The sequence below is a fragment of the Harpia harpyja genome, chromosome 14 (genome assembly GCF_026419915.1).
Source record: "Harpia harpyja isolate bHarHar1 chromosome 14, bHarHar1 primary haplotype, whole genome shotgun sequence".
NCBI classification, from domain to species: domain Eukaryota; kingdom Metazoa; phylum Chordata; class Aves; order Accipitriformes; family Accipitridae; genus Harpia; species Harpia harpyja.
Window position 1 is genome coordinate 31,908,964 of NC_068953.1, and position 13,195 is coordinate 31,922,158.

The 13,195-nt window shown below is 36.7% G+C and overlaps 1 protein-coding gene across 1 annotated transcript in view; it reads right to left on the reverse strand.

Moving 5' to 3' along the window:
- MYO1E (myosin IE) overlaps positions 1 to 13,195 on the reverse strand; it is a 98,086-nt gene that overhangs the window by 48,120 nt on the left and 36,771 nt on the right. Inside the window, 6 exon segments of the mRNA XM_052807792.1 lie at positions 797 to 931; positions 2,354 to 2,485; positions 3,452 to 3,541; positions 5,209 to 5,296; positions 10,827 to 10,921; positions 11,778 to 11,867. Coding sequence (XP_052663752.1) covers positions 797 to 931; positions 2,354 to 2,485; positions 3,452 to 3,541; positions 5,209 to 5,296; positions 10,827 to 10,921; positions 11,778 to 11,867 — 630 coding nt within the window.

The window sequence follows — 13,195 nt, forward strand, 5'->3', positions numbered from 1 at the left end:
GTGAAGCTGTACTGAATGACTCTAAAAAGCAGCACAGTCTCTCTGGCTCAGGCTGTGAATTTCAGCCACTTACTAGAAAATAATCCACAACAACAGTGGGTTTTGGAGTCTAGAGTACATGGTAACTTATAGAATATCTTCTCAACTGACTGTTTTTCTAAAATACCAAATTAGCTAGAATACAACAGTAACAATTTTTTTTTTTTAGGCCTTTAAATGTGCTATATATATAAATAAGAAGATGCGTTAATATGCTTATTTTAAATAGTAAACTTCTAGTAACAGAAGATCAGCAAGTTGACATGACTCGCATAAAGGTCACACAATGAATTGGCAACAGCACTGGATAAAGATCCCTGATCTATGCTTTCTAAGGCCCCTTCTCCAGCCTTTCAGCTGCACTGTTTTAAGTAGGCATGGAAGATTAGTCACCACTAAGAATTCAGCTAAAATAGGGCACTCTTATATTTTCGTCTAATGGAAGTTCTTCACTGTGTTTGCATTTCCCATTTTTCATACTGCAGATTATCTGCCCTCAATTAAATGTCATTCAAATTGCACCCTTCTGAAAAACAACAAACAGAAAACAAAACGCCTTTCTGTAAAAACAATCTACCTTCTCAGTATTGTTAGGCTGCAACATAGGACCTCCTCCTCAGTGTAAAATATAATTAAAATAACTTATATCTACATTAATTTCTCATTCCCACATTAATACACCAATGTCTTTGCTACAAATGGACAGTGAAATGAACATACATCCACCACTATTCAAATCATAGACTAAAAAACTCACCAATGTTTCTTGGAAATCCAATTTGTCATTGATATCATCAACTTTGTAGGACCCAGAGAGACTCAGATAGTAATAGTAGTCCATACTGGTAATGCCAAGACTGCTTTTTTGTTCTGAGGAGGCCCCTTCAATTAGCTGTAGAATAAAAATCCCCAAATTAGGTATCACACAACAGTCTTCAGCAGAGACGAGGCAGGTCGGAAACAGGTGACTGAGCCTGAAATTACTGGGAGAGATATGGCTAGTGCTGTGCCAGGTATGTATCCTTCCTGTATTTTGTTAATTGTTTAACCCAAAAGACCAGATTCTCAATCCCATTCCCATGAATGGTTTAGTTCTAACTTCCACATCTAATAAAAAGCAAAAACTGCAACTGACTTAAATGCCTTCCATTATCTTTACCTCATAAAGGCAAAGCAGGTTTTCCATCTTCAATGTATTATCTAAATCCTCAGGAGCAATGTGTTTTCCATGCCTACTGAAAGATAGGCAGAGTTGAAAAAACACACCAAGAAAGCATTACTTGTGACTCTAATTGTGAGGCCAAGTATCCTTTATGCCCATTATGTGAAGCCAGTTTTGAACTGCTCCAATACTACGTTGATTTGAAGCATGGCTCAAGTCACACCACTTTGCATCATTTAGGCCAACAGGGCCGATAATAAATAACACAGTAGTTAAAAAAAGGTTCCTGTACTCTCTGCGATGCCAGAGGAGAGGCCCCTCAGACCTATGTAAAGTCCACGCAGTTACGCACAGACATGGCTGCAACAGGAAGGAATGAACAAACTAATCTCAGAAGATAATAGTCAAAACCCTACTCTTAACTCCCGTGTCAAAAAGCCTCTCCAAGCCACAGAGGAAAATCAGCAGGACAGTGCAAATTGTTCATATCCCTCAGAAGAGGAGAAGGCACAGCTCCTGGAGCAATTCCAGCTCCAACTCAGCTTTCCATCCTGGCAATGGCACTTCAACTTTATGTGAAGCTGCTTACAGTCACTTACAATGCACTGTCTTTACTCTAGTTTTGTAGAGCTTGATCAACGGCACTTCAGCAGATAAGGAACTCGCATGTCAAGGACCAGTGAAGGCCAGAAGAGCCTTTTGAAACACAAAAAAAGTGGGGATGATTCAACAAATAGATATTATCCTAAATGTCCTAGAAAACAACTGAGAATCAAATCTCTCTTTCACAGCTGTGCTATGGAATTCCAGAGCAGAAGGTATAATTACACAAGCCAGTTTAAAAAGAAATCTGTTGGAAAGTTCTCATTTTCTGTTATATTCTACTGGACTTTTCCATATGGGAGTTCACAGTGAATTTCCAAGCAAGGCCTTTGAAATATTGAAGTACTTTTGTTCTGGAGCTGAAAGCAGCTAGGTAGGTCTATGTTAGATGGTGTCTTAACAAGCTATCGAGTTTCCCAGTGATATCCAGATTACCTTCTTGAGTGCGCATTCAGTAATCTCACTGTGTTGAGAACGACTTTTCAATCAAAAGGAAAAAACGGTCCTAGTTATTTAAAATAACTTCACAAGGACCTATGCACTTCTGACCTGGTAAAAAATGTGAAAACTCCTCTCTCCAGGATTCCTCATTACAACTCGAGATTTTTCCAGTAGGAAGTTGGAGATTTTCCCTCCATCTGGTTCTCCACCTGGGCTAAACTGGATTTCAAAGTATTTCCCCTGCAATAAATAAATAAAGCTGTTGAATTATTAGTAAATACAAATCTGAAATCATGCACTTGTACTGTACCTCAAGGAAGGTTACCAGGATATTTAATCTTTATGGATGCAGTGACACAGCTGCCTCGAGGTATAACCTAAGCTTAGATTCTTGAACTATCACATGTCTGTCTTTCTGCATTTACACAGCGCTAGACTTAGGATAATACGTCATGTGTTAATGCAAATGTAGAGAGGAATTCAGTGGCTTCTTTCCACTGCTGAGACTCTTGCTTAGTATAAAGGAAACCATAAGGCTCACCTATACGGGAAGTAAATTTAACAGATTTATGACCAACAGCAAACATAGCATTCTGGTTGGAAGCAAGGTAAAGCGATTATCTTTTTCTCTCAGGGAGACATTAATTGCATTAACACTCACCTTGGCTGAGGAACAAATCTCAAATTTGTAAAGCTTATGTGTAACTTTTAAAAACGGAACCTATAGTAAGTTAGCTAGTGAACAGTCATTTCACAATATTATCTTGAGTATTTTATAATGACAGACTGAAAATAATTCCTGCCTACTTTCCGTACATATTAGTAAAGGCATTTCCAATCAAACAACTCTAAGGATGGTTTAATCTATTTTTAGAAAAGCTATCAAATTATTTTGGTTTAAACATGTATTACTGCATATATTTTACTGATCTGGAAAACTGGCCAGTTTGTTGCTGGTAAGTTATTTGCTTGCTAACTGAACATTTTATAATTGTGACCAGTACATATTGTAAGAGAAACAAATGCACAACCTATACAGAATGAAATAAAGGCCTCTCAACATATACTTTATGTTTTAAAACACACTTTATAATTTATTTAGATTTACCTCATTTGTAGCCAATTTATATTATAGTCCTGAATACTGTCTCTGTAACAGCACAGAAATTGGAAGAATAAAGTAATCTCTAAGGTAGAGGGACTTACAAATCTGCTGGAGTTGTTGTTCCGTACAGTTTTTGCATTCCCAAAAGCCTCCAGTAAAGGGTTGGACTGTAGAATAATATCTTTAACATGCTAAAATTTTAGGAAATGAGAGAAATACAGATTCAGAAATAGACATTTTTAAAGTTCTTACAGATTTTCTAGAAAACCATGACATCTAAATTATATATTAGAAAAGCAAGAAAGACTGCATCTGTAAGAAATCCTCTTGATCAGACAAGGAATAGAATCTAACCTTTTTTTTTTTTTTCTCACAGCTTCTAGTTCCTATTTTTTGAAGAAAATCCTACAAAATTGAACAAAACACCTGAGGCTAAAACCTAGACCTTCTGTTCAATGTTCTGCCAAGCAACACAGCCAATAAATTGATCTGGTTTTTTAATCGTCTTGATTTTAAACAATTTCCTTCTTACACATGAGCACTTAAATCTTTTTGGGGGGTCTGGAACCACAACCAATGAAGTCAGAGCAGCATGAAATTTAGGAATTTGCAAGTGCTTCAGCAACCTGTTTTGGGATCAATGATGCTGCTATCTAGCTGTCTTAGAAAGCAACTGAAGTGTGTTACTGTTGTGTCTTTATCTGATCCTAGGAGTTGGAAGTATGGACAAGATATTAGCTTTCGAACAAACCCAATGCATGCTGGGTTGTGAAGAGAAGACTGAATTTTGTTTCAAAAGAAATGCTCAAGGCAACTTACCAACTTCATCAACTGTTACTCTGTAATCACTAAGAATATTTTTTAATTTTGTACAAAAAGCTGGAATCTTTTAAATAAAACAAAATATTTACTTATAAAGTATGATTATATTTATTCCAAAAATAACATAATGCATACTTTATCTGGATCACTTTCTTGTCTACCGAATTATTCTCTGCAATGTTCCCTGTATCACTGTTGTGCAAAACTAAGCAGAAAGAACATACTCAACATCAGAGACTGCAATAAAGCAAAAAAATAACAGTAAGCACTCAAAAAGAGTGGACTAGTAAAAGCAGCTACTACCTATCTACCACTGCCTGTCAGTGAATGACATTGTACATCATTAAGGGAATTTTTATGGCTAATTCACTCAATTAGCTTTAGTTAATAGGTTTCGATAAATAGAGCAGACATTGATAGTATAGGTATCAACAAAAGCAACTATTTGTTGTTTCAGCTAGCTTCCAGATACTCTAATTTTGACTAGGTAACCTCATAAAGCAAGATGATGTTCCTGCTGTTGGCTCTCTGACGTATGCATACAAATAAGAGATTTAATGGAAGTAATAAAAACCTGAAAAGCCAGTTCAGTTTTCAACAGAATGCCAACACAAGAGGAACAAGACCCACACATCTACTAAAAGGAGATTCGTTGTTGTTCTTAATCTGGTTAAGAACAATAATTAAAGTACCTTTTACCCCTTAACTAAAAAAAAAAACCGAAACGCTTGTAGACATAATTCAGCATGAAAGCTACAAAACTTCTAGCACAGATGATTCTGTGTCTGTGGATTTCCCTCATATGGCTCCCATCACACAGGCAGCCCAGGAATCTGCAAGCAAGTAGTTCACTCTCTGTTTCAGTTGTGTCTCTGTTGTTGAGGGCTTTTATGTATTTCTAGCTGCTCACCCACAAGCTTCTTTGGTAGAGTGCCTCTTGGCTGCCAGTGTCTGTCAAGACATACCTTTGTCATTCTACCTCTGAAGTAAACTTTAGACTGTGCTTATGGTTCAGTATTACTTTATATCAGCTCACCTGTACTTTAGGGCCACCTCCTGAGATTTTGGAGATATAACTCATGATATATTTAGCAGCTACAGTCTTTCCGGCACCACTTTCTCCACTATGAAAAAAGGAACACAAAAACATACCTGTTAGTTTTTAAATAACTCTAGAATGGAGTAATTCAAGGTTTATCTTGTGCAACCAAGACTAGGTGCCTTAACAATGAATAATATACACCATATTTACATCGGGTAAGCTGGTAATATATAGACTGTGATATAGTATTGTAGCATGGTACTTGTATATGTTTGTGAATAAATAATTTTGAATACATCATCTTGCATGGACACCAGAATCTCTATGGGACTTCAAAGTCAGAAAACTATGTAAACTGAGAAATAACTATACTTAAACCAAGACGCTCAAAAGAGAACAAGTGTGTTAAGAACTCAATTCCCATCTAAATTTAGTGGGACTTCAGATCTTAACACAAAAACTCATTCAAAAATCCAAGCTTTGAATGGCATGCCAGATACCTACTTCATTGCAGAAGTCTTTTGGTTTAGGTGTTCCTGAATGAAATAATGCGACATTATTAATCACATCCTGAATGACGGAAGAACTACCTTCCTGTTCCTATGCTTCTTGACACAGGGTACAAGAAGTCTTAATATTCCATACTAGCTTTCACAATTCCTTCCTTCCGTTATAATATTTCATTTCAACCGTGAATAATACTTACAACATCAGTAGATTTGCCTTCTCGTGATTAGTAAGCTTCTCAAGAAGGAAAGAAGATTGGCCTGCTAGACAATCCAACCTCATGCTTTATTTCATACCTTAAAACTAACTTCATTTCATTTCAACAGAATTCCCCCAGACTTACATAAATGTTGGTGCAAGTCAGCTTTGACCTTAATAAATTTACCCTGACCTGGACAACTATACTAATACCAAAATACAACACACTGATGTTGGTTCAATGTCATAAAGACATCTGAAATATTTTTTTTTCTTGTGTGAAAGTCTGTGCTATCTTTAAGCTCCTGAATAATTTCAGTCAATGTTGTTGACTCTTCTACCCTGCGCCTACTTGTTCCTGGATATAGATCAAATGCCTATCTTTTCCTGCATAAATTTTAGCTACGTTTGCCAGAGAAACATCAGCGTGTCCTGCACAGGAAAAGGACTTGCTGAGAATGTCAACTCAGAGCTCCTTATCGGCAGGAGTAATGGAGACATTTCCAAAGGTTTAATTCTGAAAAAGCTCCCCAAACTGCCAGGCTGCAAATAACATTTTACATCTTTAAAGCTTCCAAACAGTACAGAAATATTGAAAGGCTTTTTGGTTTTTTTTCTCCCCAGAAATGTTTTCATGCTTTTGTCTTCTCCTGACTGCAGTTTTAGAGATCAAACAGGAAATTTGAAAAGGTGAAAAAATACTTCATCATCTCATCTGTGAAGTGTGTACCATGATTTTTATTATTCTGAGTCATCTTTTCCCAAGCATTAAGAAGAAAGCCTGTATTACTGGCATCTACTACATTCACAGGGACAGAGCTTGCTAGATGGCAAACTGTATTTAGAAGTTCAAATCAGCAATAGTTCGATAATTAAAATAACATTACCTCAAAATTTGCTCACAGTAAATTTGCTCATCCTGTTGTAAAACAAGACAGACAAACCAATCTAAACTGAATCATACTCTTCAGTTTATATAAGCTGTTTTCAACTGAACACAGAGGAGGATCTGTGGCCAAACACTGAATTAGTTTGATCCGGTATTATTTATCATGCAGTAAAAATGTAACACATTTCTGTAAGATTTTCTTTGATGCATAAATTATCCTTCTCCGTGTTGTTCAAATTAAGTGTGGCTTGTATTTCTCATTCCATAGTGTCTGCCACGAAAATTGACCTGGAGGAATATAGTTCCATGTTATTGTTACTCCCTGTTTTGATATAAGTGGTCCTTTATATTAAATTAATTTGGCCAAAAGACTGCCTTTTAGAGTTTGCTTTAGATTTATGCGCGCATACACTTTTTTTCAGCTTTATGCTTTTATTGATCAGAGACCAGTAAATTGCTCCAATTAAACTAGAATAAAACAGGATGGACAATGCATTATTTATGAATCGAAGTAACTTTATCTGCTGGGATGGTATCTTGCCCCCGGTAAAGCTCAGGTAGTTAACTGTAACAGGGAAATTGTGGCATTCCTGCCAAATGATTCTCATACAGAAGCTTTTTCACATATATCTTACTGCTCTGCTGCTATTAAAACTATTTTAAGAAGATGTAAGAATAATTTTCTAGCTTGGTAGTTTTAAGTATGCTGGAAGTACAGAGGTTTTTAAAGGTTGAAAAAATTATTATAATGGCTTCAAGTAAGTGGATTGTGGTACTGGCAATTTTCTCAGAGACTTTTCTTACTAGCACTATTTGCTACTTCAGAAAAGTGACATTTTGTTCAGCAAAGTCAATTAACACTTAGCTGAAATTGTAATAAGACTACAAATGCAGAGGGAAAATTTTTTGCTCCTTCCTTCCTTCCCAGAGGAAATATAATCAGTGAGTAGAGAACCAAGATCCAATACACAGCCTCATCCTTCTCTCTAAAATTAATTTTCTAAGTGACATTTAATACACTATCCCTGGCTGCAGAACAATACAAGTAATACCTATCTACATCATCAGGACAATGTAAAAATTTTAATAACAAATATTTATAAAGAACTCTTGGATCTGCCAGTAAAGACCACTGCATATGTAAAATACTCTGATGTGTTTGGATAAGCTTTTATTTACACAGAAAATTTACTTTCTCTAACTATGTTCAGAGAAACCTCAGTAGCATAACTTCAGTGAAATATTTTTCCTTTCTGAATCAGAGTTTTTACCTAACTTTTCTTACTGGATTCGACTTATGTTTCTACCACTTCCTCATTAAAATTCAACCATATTTCCAGTTAGATTCTGTATAGATGTTTTAGAACAATCAGTCATTTGAGTCTTCTGGAAAGTTGAGATACAGAAGCTGACTAGAAGTCTCATATTAAATTTTGAACTTAATAGACTTAAGACAGACATGAGTTGTTCACTAAAAACAGCTGGGGTGGTAAATGATCTTTCCATTAACATATATTTGTAGTATTTAAGATAGCTCCTCATCCATAATTAGACATGCGTACATGTAATTTTCTTAACGCACATGCATATGTGCTGCAATTACTCCACTAATGAAACAGGCTTCCCTGGCCCTAGAAAGGTTGTTTGGTAACAGTTTTTCATTTTAAATTAGTATTATCACATAGAAAGATTATTTTTAGTTTCTGTACTAGCCTGCTCTGTTCCTTCTGTTCCACCAGGGATTTTCAGTGAAGTCACTCCAAATTCAGATTAGTTGTAAAGCAGAGAAGCAAACAGGCACCTACCTCATAATAACCATAATGTTATCATCACTTGTTTTCCACAGGACAAATTTTTATAGCAAAAACTATGGTTCACTAAAACGCAAAGGTTCATTTGAAACTACTTAGGTTCAGCAGACTTCTGTGGAACTGCAGACAGACAGACAGACAGAACTATACCTCAATTTTTTGAGAATCACCAGTTTAGGGGCAGAAATGGTAAAGTCCTTGGCAGCTGTTAAGTGAAACTGATGGTGTGGTAGTAGACACGAAGGCAGCTAGAACATTCATTTCACTCAAGAGCTACAGTTATCTTGGGAGCTTCTAGTCTGCCAGCAATCAGGCATCAGTCTTCCAAAAAGGAAGACTGAACTCAGGGAACAATTCAGATATATGAGACACAGGAATATGGGCATTTTGTTTCATATGGCACCATGCTGTAGCCAGGGGCCCAGGAAGAGGGAGGCCCTTAGAAGAGAACAGCTCAGTGTAGCAAACTGGTAACACCTGGTTGACCTTCCTACACGTAAAATCAACAGTTTCTACAGAGTTACATACACTTTGCTGATACTAAGAGGGACATACCTATGCACTTTTCCACTGTAACATGTCACCCAGGAAAGCTCTGCCTGGACGACCCCCAGGCATAGACTCAAAGAAAGAAAACAGTGAATGTAACTTTCAAACAATTTCTCCTCACAAGGTTTCACAGCAGCTCATCAGTGATAAATTAATATGAAGTCTATTTTCACACTGGATCATTCAGTAGGGTACAGGAACGCTTGCACATGGAGCACCTCCACATGTAAGACCCGCATACTAAGCCCACTTCTTTATAATACTCCTGGCAACAACACTAAATTAGTAAGTGGCTGGTGCAAGGGCATTTAAACATAAACATCAGTGACCATCCACCATTTCCTTGCAGGTTCCAGCCCAAAGGATGGAGTACACTAAGCTACAAGGCATCTGACCTGATCCCTACTGACATCCTGGCCCCTTGGGGCTGTGGCATGGCAGGGCACACAGACACCCCAGGGAGAAGACCAGAGAGGGCGCCCTGGACAAAGAAAACATTCAGTCTTGAAATCTCTCTTTTGTTAAATTCAACAGCAGTTAATTCATAGTGCTGCCTCTCACCATGTTCCACAGAGAAATGACAGAAAGCTAAAGAGAAGCTGTTATTAATAAAATAATGACAGTTTCCCTTCAAATTATTTTTTCTTTTTCTCCTCTTTCTTTTCCCTAGTTCTTGGGAAAGTCTTATAGGTCAGTGGTCGCCAAACACTTTTGATTACACACACCATCATTAAAAAAAAGTCTGAGCACACACTCCCAATGTATGTATATAATTTCTCTATTTATAAATTACGTACATCTACTATGGAACATGTAATATTTTCTTCCCGTATCCCAGTGGTTTTCACTGCACAGCCTCCGAGATGCATGCACCCCACTCTGGAGACCACTGCCACAGGTAAAGTGCAGTTCCAGGTGCACTACAGTGAACCTCTTAAGTTTTACACATAAGAAGGAAAGTCAGAAGGGGTACAGTGTACCAGCTCAAATATCCTGCAGTTCTTGCTCTCTGCACACTTTCTTTTATCATACACCAACCATAAACCCACAGATGAGAACAAAGCATACCTCTGGACCCAAAACTCACTTTGATTGTGACTTCAGTAATGCATGTCATTAAAAAAGTTCAGTAATAATTCTACAGTGAATTTCCTCAGACTTATAATTAGATTAATAGTGAAGACAAAATTAATTTTCCAGTATCTCTCTCCTCCTTTTGTCTCTGACTGAATGCAAGCAAAATTCCAAAAGGAACAAAAGTACATTCATTTTTAACGGGGGGGGGGGGGGGGGGGGGGATAGTACTAAAACCAGAGTATGGTAAATGCAGTCAGAATGTTGGATTTAACAGTATCTGTGGCTGCTATAGTTGTTAATCCATCTCTCTCATGTAGTCATTCAAGCTATTGCAGTTTTGGTGTTGGGCATGAAGCTGGCTATGTGAGAGAGATTTCTTGTGGTTAAGCTACCATCAGGATTTCACTGGAAAACAAAAGGGAGGGTCAGAAAGTACTTAGCTATCCTAGAAAACTCCAAAATGTTCAGTGGTCATGGACACAGATTTTTATTGATATAATAAAAAATAAACTTTTCTGCTTCTTGAAGTTAAAACACCAAAGGAAGATGGTAAAATATTTTTTAACAGATCTTTTTCTTACCTAATAATGACACACTGATTTTCTCTGTCAATAATCATGTTTCTGTACATGCAGTCTGCAAGAGCATAAATATGTGGTGGGTTTTCATATTGTGCCTAGGAGGGGAAATAGAGAATAATTTTTCAACACAGCTTTAAACAATGCAGAAAGAGCAATATAAATTTTTATTTAAATTGGAAGAATTATTTTCCTGGAAAAACAGTCCTGAATCCTACTTTATACTGAATTTTCCCCAGGAATTTTTTTTGTTTGTTTAACAAAAACAAACCAAAGTCTCCTGATTTTGTTACTGATCTTTCTCTCATCCATAATTTTCTCCTAAACTATCGTAAACACCCTGTTCTAAAAATGGTCTGTGCTTGAAATATATTACTTGTCCAAGAGAAACTCACATAATTTAAGCCCATTCCACCAGTGGTCATATGCTAACAATAAACTACCTAAACCGCTACACAGAGCCTGGTGCTGTATGTTTCATTTTTAACCACTGAGTCCATTCAAACCAAATGGTTTCCCAAATCTATGGACATGCCCAACACGAGCAGAGCAGGAAAGTGAATTTTAAGTCCCTAATGTCCTTGTGCTGACTCACTCTTCAAATTATATTTTCAAAAGTGGCATCCAATTTTGGCATCTCAATTTTTTTTTTTTTATATTGTGCACCACACTTTAAGCATACAGTAGCTTAAAAACTGCCTTTGCAGGAGGAGGGACATGTCAAGGAGAGAAACCCGATATAGATTAGAGTTAATCAGTACAAGTATTTTCTTGAAATACTAATCCTACGTTCCAGGGAATTCAATTTGAAGACTCAATATATGGTAATGGATATCAGCCAAGTTCTTCCAGGCTACCAAAACCCAGAAACAAATGCTTCCAAGAGTTTAACCGTGTGGAATAATGTTTACATGCCCCTGAATACTGCAGTACATTTTAGACTGCTTTACTTACGGCTCCTTGGTACATTTCAATTTCCTTTTCCCCAAAATATGGCATTTGCTTGAAAGGATTCACAGAGATTAATACAGAACCAATATATGTCTGTGTTCAAAAGAAGTTAAGGTAACTACCGTTTCATAAAGTATTATCTTACCACTAGCAACCGCCAAATAACTTTCCCATCTATTACATAATACAGCACAGCTTCAAATAATAGTAAAAAACTCACAGCTTACAACAATTGTTAATAAAAATGAAATTAGCAGGCTTACAAGAATACAAACATATCCTTCAATGGGATACTTTCATATTATCAAAATATTTATTTTAGGACAAGCCAAGTATAGAAACATGTATTAGGGGCCCAAACATGACACACCTTGAATAAAAATACAGAAAGGAAACGGCATATTTAAACTGTTCTACTCTTTGTAACTGAGGAGGTCATACTGTCAGTATTAGAAAAGATTGTTTTGACCTTTGCAGAATATAGTATAGTGACACATTCTGATCTCACAGAGATAGTGCTGAGCATGCACAGTCAGATGGAAACAGCCACTACGGAGCTAAATTGGACAATTACTCAGCTGCATGTACTAGTGGGGGAGCTAAGGGATTACGTAATTCAGTATGTGGTGTTATCAGTGTAACTATTAACAGTCCCTAGGAGTCTTATACTGCAGGCTGCCCTATAGGACACTCAGTTTCAAGCTATTATTAGTCCCAGAAAGCTTTTTTGCAACATTTTGAATGTTAGTATTACACCATTCTGCATTCAGCTGCACATGTACTTACATTTACAAAATACTTTAGAAATCTTTGGAATTAGAAGTGCAGTATACATATATGAAGCAACTGATCCTACTTTACAGGCAGGACTGGTTCATTGAGTTGGGAGTTAGGAGTGTACCCAAGTCAATGAGTCCAAATGTTGTACTGCAGGCTTCATTTAACAATCTGGAATTGTTCATAGGCAAATTTACTATCTAAGCTTTCTGTACAAAAGTAGGAAAATTAACAGATTTGTCCTGCTGGATTATCCTATGTAAGAATCTGTTATTGTGGTGCCACAGCACAAAATGGTAACATGTTAGAGAAGTATAACTCAGTGACATAATTTCTGTATCGTCAATTTGCAATGCTTTCTTCACACATTTTTTAATTTAATTCAAAGAAGAGTAACAACATCTGGGTCTCAAATATAATAAATCAAGCATTCATTGTATCACTATAAACATCCAAAGTGACAGTTTTCTGTTGGTAAACAATACCAGCATTTTCTGGGATGATTCAGTAATCTCTATGCAACGTAGCACAGAGAAATGTTCATTCATGGGTGGGCATACAAACAATTGAAAGATTCAAGAGATGATCTCCATTTTAGAATGAAAAGCCTTCGCAGAACTGCAAAAGGAGTCTTTTCTCCCTAC